We start from the raw sequence: 17,190 nt of genomic DNA on the forward strand, positions 1-17,190 counted from the left end.
CTCCTTTAGGTAAGACCAGTATTCATGGGCATCAGTTGACAGCCAAATGTCTGGCTTGTGGTTCTCTATACTGTTCTGGTGCAGTAGATGTCTCTGGTAGATAGTTTGAGAAGCAGGTGTTCTGATGTGATGACTTAAACCCTTGAGTAAAGTTGTCATGGGAGTTAGAAGAGTGAGGGAATATAGAGAGGACATATAGACAGCTGTGGGCATATGAGGTCAAGCCAAGTCATAGAATGATTAAAGTAGGATATCTACCACAGATTATTCAACTGAAGGAAAAACACTGAACTTCTGCTCCCTATATTTATTAATCATTGTACTCTCAATATCTCTGTGAGATGGAAGGGAGGGTGGGAATGAAGGTTGGAAAAGATAACCTGAAGAGGAAACCCATGGGTAACCACTGGAGAAGCTTCAATGGGATTTGTGAGACAGAACAAGAAAGCAGGGTGGAGGAGACACCCTCTGCTCAGCTGAGGAAATCTGGTGGCATTGTGCCATCAGTCTCCCATCTAAGGCAGCTATACCCTGAGGGGAAGGTATGGCCACCTTACCTGGTATCCTAAGTCCCATTTCTGTGCTGACAACCCAGAACTAGAGCAGACCCTGCAAGCTGGGGATTCAGGCTTCTATAGGTCTCCTTTTCAAACAGTGTCTCTTCATTCATTCTTTCTGTGTACACGGGCTTCCATACAGACCATCCAAAAGCCTTAGTGCTAATTCTGCACAATCCTTCCCTTAATGTCTTGACTTCTAGGTTCCTTTGGAGGCTCGATGACCTCTTTGCCAGAACTCAGGTTGACTGTGACACTGCTCTGCCCCAGGGCCCTGCTGGGCAGCTCAGTTTACAGAATAGCTCTCCAGGTTATAGCTACATATTCTTTCCTTTGTGCCTTGGATTGTATGATAACAGAAATCTGCTGTAGAGGTCTGTGCATTTCTGAATTCAATGTTGGTTTTCCTTATCTTTGATAACCCCTTTGTGAACTGTCCCTTAATGACATTATCTCTTTCGCACATGCCATCTTCTGGTGCTGAGGCTAAAGCTGGAGTCACAGGGAGAACAGATTGTTGCTTCATGTGTCAGTACAAACCAAGTGCACACAGAGAGGCCACGCTTGCCACCAAGCTGGTACTTCTCCTCAGAGTTCTCCAGGCAGTGCACATCATTCTATTGCACATTTTGTTTAATTAAATTAATTGATAGATTCACTTTGTCGGAGCTCTGCTTAGTGGTGCAGTTGTGCAGTTTCTAGGCTGTGAGCCCAGTACTCAAGAAGATATTACAAAGTTTCCAGTTAAATACAGCAATGCTTAGCATCTGCCAGACCTCCAGCTCCCTTGAAGGCTATCTTGAAGGAACTCTGAGTTCCTAGATTAAAATGAAGTGTGTTTCCCTGCTGATCTCATACATTTGCAAATCTGGGTTTCAGTTATTGCGGAGAGCCACCACCACTCCTTAAAATAACCGCAAACAACATTACGCTGCGGAAATGAAGATGGGACAGGGAATTTGGGTAGTAATTTAAATTGTAACACAGATTGTGAAGTTCTGTAATACTCAACAGGCATGGTAGCTACTGACTTTTGGTAGTAAGTCACTGGGGTTACCCAAGAATGATGTAAAATACTATATTTGATTTCAACATATAATGACAAGGACGAGTTGCAACTACTAAGTTTTTATAACATAATATATAAGTTGTTTTGACCTTCCTAGTAGCATTTTAAAGTCACTAGAGGGTCCTTTTTGGTCTCAGAGCAGTATAAGAAATTAATGACACACTGCAGGCATTATGGGTCCAGAAAGCCTGCCTCAGTGTTTTCAGTTCTCCTAGTAAAACTCTGAAGTATTTGAGGAAGCATGCTCTGCTTATCATGAACCTTCCTTCAGCCACGTCCATCCTATACATACTCATAAAGATCTTTGATGAGACTCTCTAATGGCAGAGTGTATGGCAAGCATTCCGGAATCTCAGTAACTGAGACTAGAATCGTGTCTCTCCTGAAAACACAGCTCTGTGTCATCCTACCTTGGGATATCAGAATCTTTCTGCTTCCTCTTCTGCATAGATCCCTGAATCTTGTGGGGAGGTGTGATATGGATATCCCATTCAGCATTGAGCGCTTCAGAGCTATGGCACACAAGAATTCACAGTGCCTGGGAATGCATGCACAAGACCTATACCAGGTCAAACCATACCCCTTCCCCCCCCCAAAAAAAAATCCAACATGGGGCCTTAGTGAATGTTTCATCTCAGTCCAGAGTAAGTCATCTTCAGCAACAAGAGACATTTCTCAGAAAGAAGTGCCAGCCTCACGTTTTATAATGTCAAAGTTTTATCCTTTGGGTATTATTTGCTGGTAGTGTATAAATAAATTGTTTTCTTCTTAAACTCATTTTACAGCCCAGTGGCCTAGCTCAGTGGGCAAAGGTGTTTGTTCTGTAAGCCTGCAAACCTGAACTCAATTCTTGGATCTTCAGACAGAAGGACAAAACCAACTCCCAAAGGTTGTCCTATGACCTCCACATGCACCTGTGTGTCTGCACACACATAAATAAATAAAAATTCAGGAGAAATAAAATACATCTTCATGCTGATAAGGGCTGATTATGTCAACTCAGAAGTTTCGTGTGTTAGAGTATGGTCACTCAGAATGTGACTTCCTTTGGACATAAGGTTTTTGAAAAGGAGTTTAGGGCAAAAGGCACATTAGAGTTAGATCTAATGCAGGCTGCCTGTTGTCCCAGTAAGGGAAGGCCAGAGCACTGATATTTGTAGGGCAATGATACTCCCAGGGCACTTGCAGATACAAGGCCATGCAAGGTGTTATAGTATGAGCATTCCCTTTCAAAATGCAGACTAGAATTTAATTCCTTTTATGTAGTGGTCAGTGCAGTTCCTATGATGTGCTGAGGGCATGGTGGCTACATCTTAGTGGGCATCTCTGCGCCATTTTAGAACTGCAAACTCGGCCTCCTTTTGCTTCCTTGAACAGGTACAGCATGACCCTTGGAAGGATGTAGCATGCAGGGTTTCACACTGGACTCCACCATCAACAAATTCATTGGCACTGTGATTGGACTTTCTAACCTGTATTTCTGGGAGCTGATGCCTTCATTTGGGCTATACATGATACCATTGTGTACTCTGCCATTATCATTGTGAATAGATAATGCAGCAGACACAAAAGTACAATAAGAAGACAGTCATATGAAGGTCAGAGAGAAGCCTCAGCTCAGCCTGCTCACACCATGATGTTGGTCCTAGAGTCTTCTTAGATAGATAGATAGATAGATAGATAGATAGATGATAGATAGATAGATAGATAGATGGATGGTTAGATAGATACATACATAGATGATAGATACATAGATAGATGATACATAGATAGATAGATACATAGATAGATAGATAGATAGATAGATAGATACATAGATAGATAGATAGATAGATAGATAGATAGATACATAGATAGATAGATAGATAGATAGATAGATAGATAGATACATAGATAGATACATAGATAGATACATAGATACATGGATGAATGGATGGGTGGATAGGTAGATGGTGGATACATAGATAAATGCATGGATGGATGGAAGGAAGGATGGATGGATGGATAGATAGATAGATAGATACATAGATAGATAGATTAAAAGGTGTTAGAAGGTATGCTTGGGAATGTACTCTGCTTTGGGCTATGGTCACTGTTGACTTGAGCATGTAGTTGCAGCCATATTATGCTAGCACAGAAGTCAAATGTTGCACTAGGTAGAACAGTTGCATATTCCCTAGTGGGAATTTCTCAGAAGTCAGAGGGAGGTGTCAGTGGGTCTCAGACCTTGCCTTCATGTACTCACAGGAAGGCAGGTGCTTGAGGTGACTCAGAAAGAGCCCTCTGGGGAAAGAGCAAGTTTTAGTACATCTCATCCTCTCATCCTCTCAAGGAAACTACCTCTAAGGCATCCTTTTTTCAAAAGTAGTATCATTAACTGTTATGTTTTTCTAGCTGCAAATGATTTTAGTCACAGATCAAAAAGCATCTGTTTGTTTTGTTTGTTTGTTTGTTTGTTTGTTGTTTTTAACTCCTGTGTGCCTGTGTGCTTCCTGTTTTGATCATAGTGAAAAGAATATCAAAATTCAAAGTCAACTTAAGGAACCATAACACTCCTTGTCTTTCCCCTCCCCTGGGAGTCAGCAACAATTTTGCAGTAACATAACCATCACTTTCCTGGGGACATGCTTACTAATTCCACATTTTTCACCTTGAAGATTGACCGTTCCTTCCGTTCATTATTATTCATGTGCTTGTGTGCAGGACCCTCCACTGTGCTGTGACTTTCCGTATAGTTAAATCCACCTATTAAGTGCAAAAGATAAAACCTTAAGGCTTTTCTTAGCCCTAATGGGACTCGCTGCATTATCTATTAAGTGGTAATGAATAAAATAAATTATGGGTGGTATTTAAATGAAATTAACCTTTATTGATTCAGATTAATTAGAGTCTAAATTAAAGTGTGTTTAAATTTTCTTGAAAAAAAGGTAATCCTGCCAAGATGATCCTAACAAGACAAATTATATATTGTTTCTTAGAAAAGCTTATTAAAGACTAGTAAAATTGGGATTGTAGGAACAATATACTTATATGCTCATATACATTTGAAAACACCTTGGATGGGTCAATTAAAATGCATCCTGCTAAGGCAATATGCCATTTCCATAGAATAAAGGATTTAGAAAGACGCTTAGTAGACTGAAGACCCCTTGGCCCCCTGGATCTCTCAAATAAGAGCTGAAAGATCACTGGGGGGTGGAACACTAGACTTTCAAAATCTAAGGACATGGTAATTTCTATTGGATATAGGTAGGGATGTAAAGTTCGGGCGACCATTACCATATGACATAATATCAGATGTAACCACTCATATATCAAGGGTCCTCCTCAACAAAGATAGCTCTCACAGAAGGTCTGTGTGTTCTCTGGAGCTCTGAGACTGGGGATGCAGAAGAGAGGAAAGAGGAGGGAAAGGGAAGAATCTGACAAGCTACTTTGTAGAGATGCAGCACAGAGTAGGTCCCCTGCTATAAGGAAACAACTGGCCCCAGTTCTGGAAGCAAGATGTGGAAAATAGGGGCTGTGTTCCTAGCAGTTCCTTCTCCATTAACTTACCACAAAAGTCTGCCTATCCCCTCATAAAGTGTGATATGGTTTTTAAAAGGCGTTCTTGCACAGAGTTGAACAGAATGCATGCTATACATCCATGGTCAAAGGATAGACACAATACAAGTTAAAAATATTTAAAGCCTCCTCTCTGTATTCCCCTTGTTTATATCATTGTAACGTCTTTGTAGCATTCATCTGATACATCTTCCTCTTCCCATTAATAAGCCTGTGGCTAAGTTGGTACTGTCAGCTTGAGGTCACCAGGGATGCATTGCCCTCCTCTGCAGAAAATCAACCAGCAGTGGTAGGGGAGCCTTGTGTAGTTCTCCTCCACAGAGCTCTGAATACTCTGATTTTGTATCTTTCCACATAGTCTAATCTGTCCATCAAAATGACCTGCTCTCAGTCAGTTCAAGTTTGCAGCCACTGAGCTGTGAAATGCATTCGATTTCCATGTGGTTAATTCTCTTTTTGGAGGGAAGCTGTGGTTTTGTTTTGGGTTTTTTGTTTTTTGTTTTTTGTTTTTTGTTTTCCGAGACAGGGTTTCTCTGTGTAGCCCTGGCTGTCCTGGAACTCACTTTGTAGACCAGGCTGGCCTCAAACTCAGAAATCCACCTGCCTCTGCCTCCCAAGTGCTGGGATTAAAGGCGTGTGCCACCACAGCCTGGCTTTTTTGGGGGGGGGAGGGGAGCTGTGTTCTTAATAACTATCTGTAGGAAGAAATGACTGTCAAGACCTTATTGATCTTCCAAACTTCATCCTTCCTTTAAATAAGTTTCAAGATCACATCGGAAAAGTAAAAAAAAAAAAAAAAAAAAAAAAAAAAAATGGTTCTAAAGGCCCCCTTCTCCCCTGCTGCCTGTTCACTGCGTCAGAACTTGAGCACCAACCCTGCGGTCTATCATTCTATAACCTAAATATAGCTAGAAAGTAACCTAAAAGGTTTATTTTTTTAAGTTATATCAAAAATATAAAAGACTGTAATGAATATAACCACCATCCTGCTGTCTGCTGGGGTCCTGAACCCACTGCACACAGTTAATTTAATTCTGAAAAGTGCTAAGGTGGTAGGGGCTTCCTTACCCATACCCACAGCCATGATTGAGAAATATGTGAAGGAGAAAGTCAGTTGATCATTCTCAGCTCCAGAACACTGTCCGGGAGCCAAATGTAATGCTCTGGAGATGCACGGAGCTGCTGGGTGCTCATTTGCAGCCCTCCATGGATTGTCTTCCCTTTTATTTTTCAAGGACTGAGACTTGGCATTTTTGCATATTGATGGCATGTTTCAAATCCTTTCCCTTCTTACGCTGTGCTGTTTTCCTGGTGGTGAACAACCATCATTTTGTGGTGGGTGGTCTTGTGCCATGGCAGGCACTTCACCTCGCCCTCAGTATATATGAGGACTTCTTTATCTGTTGCACCTCTTTTAATTTTCTACCCCAAATGTATAGCAAAAATAAATAAATGCTGGCCCCTTTTTAATGCATAGCATCTCAGATTCACAAGAAATCTGAGCTGTCACCTAAAGGATTTGATAAATTTCTGTGGTGTTTGAACTCAATAAATTAGCATCCTTAAATGTTTCCTTCCCAGGCAGCATTTTCTCAGATGGGTCACCTCTTTGGACCACGTGGTCTGTGAAAGCATCTTGACATTCTCCTTACGTTCCTCTCTGTATATGCACAGGCATGTGGCTCCAAGGACATGTGGCTCCAAAATATAGTCACTTAAATTAACTTTAAGTGACAGAAGCCTTGTATAGCAGAAGATACAAATAACTTTTTAAGATAATAAAAAGTGTCTATTCTTTCTTTTTAAAAAAATGTACATCTCTTCTGATTTCCTCAGATATCCTCAATGCCCTGGCATACATATTTCTCTCGCACTTAAGGGATGGGATATGAGTTGTCCCAACAGTACCAGTCTTGGGAAACAAGTACAGCCCAGGGGTTGCTCTCACATGTTACTTAATTTTCTTTCCTTGACTGTAAGAGGATCAATAACGTGTGATGTGCTGTTTAGACTCCTGAAAGCTTGGAGATTGGAAAGTGTTTGGAGGAAAGGTGGTGACCAGTAGGAGAAAAACACCAAATTGTTGCTTACTGGTGAATACTGGTGAATTCTGGTCTTCTGTCACCCCTTGGTGCATTAATGTCACCTCTGAGAATCCATGAGAAGGTTTGACCTTCTCCACATTTATATCAGTCAGATGCAGGGAATGAAGGAATCTCGGACACAGCAGGCTTCCATGGGGCTGTATATGTACAGATTCCAGACCTGAGCCTTGCACAGTCTGAAGGCTTGGTTTTTATCTGCAGGGTAAAACTGGCCTGGTGTTATTATCTAAAACAATTTGTTTTCTTCCAAACCTTTCAGAGGAGGCTAAGTTCCTTGTCCTGTTTTCTGACAAAGGTGAAGGTAACTAAATGAAACAAGATAAAAGCCGCAAAAAGACAGCATGGTGCTATCAAAAAAAAAAAAATCAAAGAAAATAAGACTCTTGATTATGTGTTCTGTTTGACAGCCTTCTGAAAAATAAAAGACTTTGATGTTATTTTTAAAAAGCGAACTCTTAAACTAATCATTTTTCCCCACCTAAGATGTAATGTGAAGTCACATGACTACATCAGTCAGAAAGGAAAATGGTTCGGGACATTAGTCATATTTGTAAATACATGGTGTTATTGAAATTCCACAGTCAGTTCTGCTAACTATAGAATACTGTACACCAAGAGAAAACCAGGTTTCAAGAGAAGTATTTCTTAAGTTTTTCCTTCAGAAAAAATCTCCTATTTTATGTGGCATTAATTCTAAGTCATTTACTTCTTGTACCTTTCCTTGTATGTGCCAATAACGCTCAGGAGAGATGCTCCTTCTCAGTGTTGGTACCCAGGAAGTGTTGGAAAGCATCAAGAATGAATGATGGGATTGGAAGAGAGGGATCAAAAGCTAAGAGCACATATTGGTGTAGCAGAGGACCCAAATTCTGATACCAGAACCCACAATGAACAACTTATAGCAGCATATATAAGGGATCCAACACTGCCAGCCTCCTGGAACACTTGCACACATATGCGCATTCACACACCAACACACATACCACATAAAGTTAATGTAAATTTTTAAGGAAAAACAAAGGAATGCATAGCTGGAAAGAAGCTCTTCTTCAAACCCATAGCTAGATAGACACACAAGCCCACTTACCTTGAACAGACAGGTTTTGTTAATGAAGACTGAGAAAATTTCTAAGTTTGTGTGGACGTGTGTGTAAATGTATATGTACATGTGTGTGGGTATATATGTATGCATGTGTGTGTATGTGTGTGCACATAGGTTTATGCATTGTGCATGTGTATATGTATGTATGTGAATCTATGTATATGCTGTACATGTGTGTATATGTGTATGCATTGTGTATGTTTATGTAAATGTATATGATGTACATATGTGTGTATGCATTCTGCTTGTGCATGTCTATATGTATGTTGTGTGTATTATGTGAATGTGTGCAGACTAGAGGTCAACAAGGTCAAGTGTCGCCTCCAATTTCTCTCAGCCTTACTTTTGGTATCTTCTCCTGAAGTTGAAGCTTGCTGATTGGATGGGCTGCTGGCAGGTGAACTCCAGGGACCTTCTTGTCTCCTCTTCCCCATTGTTGAGATTACAGGAGCATGCCACTTTACCCAGTTTTCAGAGTGCTGGAGTTTGAACTCAGGTCTTCATGCTTGCGCTGTGAACACTTTACCTGATAGACCAGCCCTCCTGCCCCATAACTTCTTACAGGATACGAATTATTTGATTGATGCCACATTGGCAAGTGACTGGGCCCTCAAGTTCTCAGGACACAGCCCAACTTCAGTTTACCATTATGAGTCTGATCTGGATTTAGCATTCCCAAAACATCCTGCCCAGGAACATGGGAGAGAAAACGCCTAAGGTAATGTGAAGAAAAGAACTCTGATGACAGTGCCGTGATGACAGGGCCCTGCATCAGGGCTGGTCCTGGAGAGGATAAGCATTCTCTTGATATCTTGGGTCTGAGCCAGTCAACGGTTGTCCTGGGGACTGTGGGACGGGGTGCACCTCGGAATAAAGGGGTACCTCCCTTCTGAGAAAGAGGAAATAAGTAAACAAGGCAATCTGAGGAAGGACATAGAAATGAGCAGTTCCCTGGCAGAGGAAGAGGCTCTGAGCTGGGATGCTGGTCTGAAAGGCTACACTCGCGCCCCCTGCTGGGAAGAGGGGGTACAAACATGGCTTTGCTAGTTCAGGTTCTTATCTTGAGTATATATATATATTCATATTCTGGAGGGTTTAGCTTCCAAATTCTCCTCATTTGTTTTGAAGACACTTCCCTGGGAAGAAGGGAGCCAGCTCTCACAGAGAGCAACTAAGTTGCTTTATTATTATTTCAGCTGTGCTTACTAAGGAAAGAGTTAGCATTTTCTAGTTGAGCAGGGGGTTTGTCTTTCCTCATTCCCTCAATTTCTCCAAAGAAGTTCCAGTGATGAGGAGATCTGAATCATCGTAAGCAAACCAGATGGTTGTTTTACAGATGCTAAATATTTTAGGAGTTTATGAATGGTGTGGCCATGAATCCCAAACCAGTCTTGTTCAGCTGCAAGTGGATCTCCTCAAATAGGTCATTAAGAATGTTTTCTAGCTGGGGATAGTTGCACACACCTCTAAGCCAGCTCTCAGGAGGCAGAGGCAGATGAATCTCTGTGAGTTCAAGACCAGGCTGGTCTCTACGTAGTGAGTTCCAGGACAACCAGAAGTACACAGTGAGACCCTGTCTTGAAAAATGAAAACATATGCAGCTGGAACCGTGAGTCCCACCACCTCTTTGGTTGGTGATCTAGTCCTTGGGAGCTCTGACTTTCACCTATAACTATATTGTTATATCCTCCTATATCTATATCAAAAGAAAAAAAAATAAATCTTTAAAAGAGTTCATCTTTGAATTCTTAGGGAAAAAAAAAGCAAAAGAAAAATGAAAACAAAGCAAAAACAGCAAACAAAAGAATGTCTTCAAAACTTCCTATCCACTCCAGGATTGCCACTCACAGAGGTGGTGTGTTACTGTACCATAGCAAGAACTTGATGTTAGGAAATGCGTGGAAATAACAGAAATCTGTCACATTGTTCTCAGGAATCTCTGACCTGGTGCATACACTCATGGACTATGAATGCACATACCACCCCCCACAGCACATGAAACACTTGTGTGTATGGGTCATGTAGAGATACAGGCATACACACTACATATGTACATCACATTAATCACATATGAATGGGCTCCTTGCCCATACAACACACACGAAAAACACGCCGAGGTCTACCCAAAGTTAATATTTTTAACTATCTGTACTAAAGGAGTAGAGATAAAATATGGCTGCATTAAAAAAAATGTCTTAGAGTTGAGTTCTGAGATTGCGATGGAACAGCTGCCACCTCCCGCGTGAGTTTCACCTCCCACGTGGGCTATGCCTCCCATGTGGGTTACACCTCCCGAGTGGGTTACTTAGGGCAGCACCAAAGGTTCCTCCCAGTCTGTAGAGTTCTTTGTGGGCTCTACAGAATACCAGCAGCAACTCCGAGATGAGTTCATCACACCATACTCCTCATCTTAATTCTACTCCCGCTTGGTCCCTCCATTCTCCTGCATGCCGCAGGGCGCTTTGGGGTACATAAAATCAATCTATCTTTTCCTTCTGTGCCCACAGCCTGTCAAGATATAAGGCATTAGGCAGATGCAAAAAAGCATGGCCACCTTTATTATCATTGTTACTTTGGAAACACGGTTATGTATGTCCCCTGCCTACCGCCCCCCCCCCCCAGATGAAAGTCTTCCATAGCCTTGTCAAAAGGCTCAATTAGATACACAGCTTGGCTAGCAACAAAGCAGATGCCGATGACCACTCTAAGTTCAGAAAAATGAAGCAAGTTGCTAGCCTCAGTATTTTACTTGGGAAAACTCCAGTGAGACACTCAGAAGAAAACCTCTTGGTCAGAGAGGCTGAAGTGACTATACCCACAATTCTCTGGAGCTCAAATCTGAGAAATGTCAAAGGTGTGGGAATAAATCTCCTGTCCACTGTGTCTGCTGGGGAACATGAAGCCTTTGGAAACAATGCCTTTTGGATGGCACTGAAACTCTAAGTGATTTGTCATGTTAGAATTACAGTCATGTGGTGTGCCTGTCCGTCTCCTGGGCAGACCAGCAAATTCAGCTCTGAGACCTGAGGAGCTGGCAGTGACCAAATCATGTGCTAGATGACAAGGGCACAGTGGATAGGCCATTGCCACCCCTTGCTGATGGGAACATAAAGGGGATGCGTCTTGAGAGCAAATTTGTAACATAAATCAAGCACAAAAATATATCTGGCTTTTGACTTCTCACGTTATTAGTAACTGAGTCTAAAGCAATGATCAGAGAGGAAGTCACGGTTTTATACATGAGGTTGGCATCTGTGGCAGAATGCAAGCACATGGAATATTAACACAGTAGTATCGAGCAATACAGACATATACAGACATAACTAAATGAGTCATAGAACTGAATACTAACTAAGAATTTGGAAACCTGCCTACACATCATTTCTGTAATCTCAGACACCTTTTATTTTATGCTACATTAAACAGTCGAAGCATACAGCTGCAGTAAACGTGAAGTCTGCCCTTTATAAACAAGATGAGTATCTTGACCAAATAAGTTTTGAACCAAATTTTAAAATAGGAATGTGAAGTAGGTGAAGTCTGCCCTCTGGACAGAAAGCCTCTTCCGGGGCAAGGAAGTTGGGGCAGTTTTCAGATTCCTTCTATATTTTTATCCTTTTCCATCTAAATTCTTTGAACACACTTTTACTCATCAAAAGAATCACAGCTATTTTGTTAAAATGCCCCCTTACTTGTCTATAAACAAAAGAATCACTTATGAGGTTTAGTGGATACATTTTGAGAGAAGACAGCATCTGTCAGCTTATTGCAACGGTGCTGTGTAACAAACTTGAAACTGTGTAGCAGAGGGGTAGACTCCAGGTTGGCTGGGGAAGCTTTCCTCCATGTACCTCCCTTCTTGGAATAAATGCAATAGATAGGGATCATGTACGCTTGTCCTGAAAGCAGACAAGAGAGTTGTATTAAGTCCCTAAGGCTGCAAGCCCTGTGCTGGGTGCAAAATGCAGGTATCATGATCACATTGCATAAAACAAAAACAAAAGCAAAAACAAAAACAAAACCCAAAGGGTTGAGTCTAAAATCCAGGGAGGGACCCTAAGGGGCAAGCATGCCAGAGGGGATAGAATCCTAAGAGATGCTTTGTTTGTTTGTTTGGGTTGGGTTGGGTTGGTTTTTGGCAAACCAGAATGCCAACGTCAATTGAGAAGCAGAAGTAAAAATTATTCTGAGTCTTTTTTTTTTAAAGATTATTCCTGTTATACATACAGTCTGCCTCTGTTGGGTCTACAAGCAAGAGATACTTATCATATTAAATGCCTGCTTTTGTCTCTTTAGATACTGGCCAACGTGATCATTTTCATCTGTGGGAACTTGGCGGGAGCTTACCATAAGCACCTCATGGAACTTGCCCTGCAGCAAACCTATCGGGACACTTGTAATTGCATCAAGTCCCGGATCAAGCTGGAATTTGAAAAACGGCAGCAGGTAAAATGTGTTTTTAATCCTATATCTGTACTATCTTGGGCATTTCTAGGATGCCAGCTATTAATTAACATTAGTGGCAAGCATTCGTCTTGGTATAAGCAGGACCGTGACGTCATGGCAGGGTGGCAGCAGCTATTTTCCACTCCATTGGTCATGTACATCCTCCTGAATCACTTTAGCATCAGGAAGGAGTTTCATTAGGAGATGGTGTCTGCCCATTGAGTTGTCTACGGCTGCCCTGTGATGACGGTGAGAGTGGTGTATAGAAATGTACATGGGGAATTACCTTCACTGTATTGAAACAGTGCAAAGCAGAACTGATAGAAACATTGAGAGGTGTGTACAGTCAAAGCATGCGGTGTCCTACAAAGTGGGCAGAAACACATATACCAGACACACTAGAGGAAAAACTCGCCCACAGTCTTGCAATGAATGGATATCCCTTATCTTAGGTGGTTGCATGATGCGGTGTTTGTGGCTTCTCTCATTGCTGTAAGAAAAAGTTTGACACAGGCACCTTAAGTAAGGGTGGGTTTATTTAGTACTCATAGTTTAAAGGCTTTGTCTGTTATGGCAGGGAAGTCTTGTAGCCAGAGTGTGAGGCAGCTGCTTACACTGTGCCCACAGACAGGAAGCCAAGAGACATGGATGCTGGTGCTCAGCTCGCTTTTATTTATGTATTTATTTTTTTTATGCTTTCTGTGACCCAAGTCCACAGTGTGGTCCCACCAACATTCAAATTAGCTCTTTCATTGTCAGTCACCTTGCTGGAAAACCCTGCAGACACGCCCAGCTGCGCATTTCCATGCTGATTTCAAGTCCAGTCAAGTGGACAGTGGACATTCACCATCGCACGGTCTGAATGACACAGAAAGTGGCGATTGCTGTACCTGGCTGTGAACTCTGAGTTCTTCTTCTGTATCACTGGCCACCATGTTTTCTATGGACCATAGTCCAAATATAGATACTGTGTTAAGTTGTATTAAATTAACATCTTCTATAAATTTCATCAAAATGTATTTTTGGTGGTGGGAGGGAAAATTATCACTTAAGTGTTAGCCCTGGACTTCTGTTTGTATATAAATTTGAGAATAATAATCAGGTTTTTAGTTTTTCAAACTGGAAACATCAGCTCGTCTGTTTAGTAAATATCTGTTGAACAGCATTTGTGCTGGGCATGGTTCTAGGTGAGAACAGCAGGGTCTCACCGCTATTACTGGCAAATCTTGTGTATATTTTTAAATATTTTTACCTCCCATTAAATTCATGTTAAATTCATTTGTCTATGTATATATCCATCCTGGTTCTTATACCTAGGTCTCATGATAAAATCCCTTAGCTCCATAATGCTTGTCTCTGATGAAAGAAATCAGTTGAAATGCATCATAGCATACAAAGACAGAATTTATTACAGAGTAAACTAGAAACCTCTCAAGGGGCGAGAGTGTCCAGTGGCTGAAGGGATGGACCATTGCAGATCAGAGTGGTCTTCCAGTATGACCATGCAATCAGAGAGAGGAGAGCAGCATGCTGGCGTCCATCAGGAGTGAGCTTTACACTGTCATCTCTAACATCTCTAAAACTGGCAGACCTTACTGATCAGTATGTTCCTGTGTAGGTGAATGGCATCCCATCTAGATTGAGTCTTATGGGAGGGACAATGAAATGTTCTTTCCCCTTACCAGAAAGCGTTAACCTAGTAAGTAAATTTTGCAGGCTTCTGGGAAATTCAGAATATCATATTTCCTCTCAGAACCAGAGAGAGACTCAAATTCCCTCATCTATTTTTCTCTCTCTCTTCCTTCCTCCCTCCTGCTATCCCTCTCTACCCACCTCTTTTCTTTCTTCAGTAATCAGAATCCTGCTGTCTCCATTCCTGGTTCTATAAGCTACTGATTATGAAGAAAGGGGTCCATTTCCAACAACATTCAAGCCTGCTAATAGCTAACTTAACTATCTACTAGACATATCAAAACCATAGATAGTTGTTTACTTAAGTAGCTATTTAGGGTTTTTTGATATCCGTGTGCCCAGTCATGTTTAATTTTGGGGTTCTAGAAGATTCCACAATGTCAGTAGACATCCCTTCTCATTCACAATTGGTTCCACTATAACATGATTGTTTTGTTTTGAGGTTTCCTAGGGAGACAAAAACAAAAATCAGAAAACAAACCAAATAAACAAACAAACAAAAACCCATGTATACATACAGATAGATCATGAATAAACCAAGGAAATAATTCCATTCAGTTTCAGATCCATGGATGTGTGAAGTTACTGGTGTTCTTTTCAGGAACACGGATGACTCAAAAGCATCTGCGTCACTGAGAAGCTTACCCAGAATGCCTTTCAGGTCAGCAAAGGTTCCTCACTGAAGTACTACCAGATTTAGCTTTACACCTCTTACATAATTTAGCACCACCCATGCAGTTAGGAAGTCAAGAAGAAGGTCTAATCACCTCTCTCATGCTAGAAAAATTAACAAGTCCATTGCTGCATGCCTGGGTATCACTATACAGTAATGGGCATTTCATTGTTATCATTATATCTGAGAAGGCACCACAGTATTCTTGTGTGTCTATTGGTCATGTCTACAACTGTATAGTCTAAAATTTGAACACTTTAGAATTTTAGATTTTTCTTGAAAAGAAAATACAGCCAAGATTGCTTGGGTGTTAAGAGCACTTGCTGCTCTTGCAAAGTTCAGTTCCTAGCCTATGTAGGACAACTCACTACTACCTGTAATTCCAGTTTGTTAGCTCTGACCCCCTCTTCAGGCCTCCATGGGTAACCACATCATGTTGACATACCCCCCACAAACACATACATAAACACATAATTAAAACATCAAAGGCTGGAGTTTCATAAGTTTGGTCCAGATAGAAACAGTTAACTTTATTTCTCATCACCTCTAGGCTCTATTTCAAAATAGCACTAAAGCTACAGGAAACTGAATTCCAAGTAGGCAGATTACAGAGCCTAATGTTTATAGTCACAGCTTTGACAAAAGCAGTGATTCAGGCTACTGACATCATCAACACATCATATTTCCTTGGCATGGCCCAGAGCTTGGGAAGAACATAGCATTCTTGTCTCTCTGAGCCAAGGAGCCTAAGTGTTCTGGCAGTCTATGTGATCACAGTCACCACACCCAGCTACTGGGTCATGGGTTCCCAGGGGCCAGAGACTATGTGACCCTCTTGGGAGGTAGCAGAAGGGGAGAGATTCACTGGAAATTTTATAAGAGAAGGCAGAGATCCTTTATAATCAAGAGATAATCAAGAGGAAAGATTAAGGGAGCAGAAACATCTGTTAAAGATGTTTAATATAATAGAGTTTGGTCCATCAATTGTTAATGGTCTGAGAAGCTGGGAGTCCATCTCCAGAGACTGATTCCTGGAAAATACTTTTCCTGTTAGGAATTCAGAAAATGTTTTTCTAGAATGAGAATACGTGGTTTTTTTTTCCAGAGCAGATTATTAAATAAGACAAAGAAATCATCTTGCTTAAAATAGAATTCAGTCTGCTTAAAATAGAGCTACGGAGATGGCTCAGTGGGTATGTCTGAATGGCTCACTTGCCATTCAGACATGAGGACCTGAGTATGAATTCCTACAAGACAGACAGACAGACAGACAGACAGACAGACAGACAGAAGAATCTTTACTCTCAGTGTTCCTGTGGGAAGGTGGGAAGCAGAGACAGAAATCCTGAATGATCACAGGTGACAGCCTAGCTCAAACAGCTAAAATCAATAAATAAATAGGCCCTCTCTCAGACAAGGTGGAAGGTTGGTTCTGGCACCTGGGTTGTCCTTTTCTCTCCACACTTTGCTATGGTCTACATGTACATGACTACATTCACACACAAGAATCTAAATATCCATGCACGCACACACCACCACCACCACACAGACCACACACAGACACCACATAGATGAGAAAGAGGCGGGGAGAGAGAGAGAGAGAAATGCACAGCCCAAGGATTAATCCCAGAGGTCCCAAGACCCATGTGGTGCCACAATCCAGACTGAGGTCTTAGGTTCCATGTCCCCTTCCTTGGGCTGTGCATATCATTTCTTTCATCAGGTTCCAGTAAATTCCATTGATTTACACAGTCACTATAGTAAGTAGTAATATCCTTGTAAGTCCTTTATCCAGGAAGATTCATGCTGTCTAACTAGAAAATTATTTTGGCCCTCATTACTTAGACAATAAATACTGCAACATAACGTCACATGGCAGACGCCGCAAAGTGAGCTGATATCCCACAAGTCTGAGAGACCGTAATCTTGATTAGCTGAACGAATTCATCTCCTCATGCCTAAGAGAGAAAAGCAGAAGGTGG

The 17,190-nt window shown here is 41.4% G+C and overlaps 1 protein-coding gene across 1 annotated transcript in view; it reads left to right on the top strand.

Moving 5' to 3' along the window:
- Window positions 1-17,190, top strand: part of Adcy2 (adenylate cyclase 2) — a 401,885-nt gene that overhangs the window by 200,407 nt on the left and 184,288 nt on the right. The window contains exon 4 of the mRNA XM_021179908.3: window positions 12,694-12,843. Coding sequence (XP_021035567.1) covers window positions 12,694-12,843 — 150 coding nt within the window. The remainder of the gene's footprint in view (window positions 1-12,693; window positions 12,844-17,190) is intronic.

This window comes from Mus caroli, unplaced genomic scaffold, assembly GCF_978045245.1.
Source record: "Mus caroli unplaced genomic scaffold, Mus_caroli_1 scaffold_15, whole genome shotgun sequence".
Taxonomy (NCBI): Eukaryota; Metazoa; Chordata; class Mammalia; order Rodentia; family Muridae; genus Mus; species Mus caroli.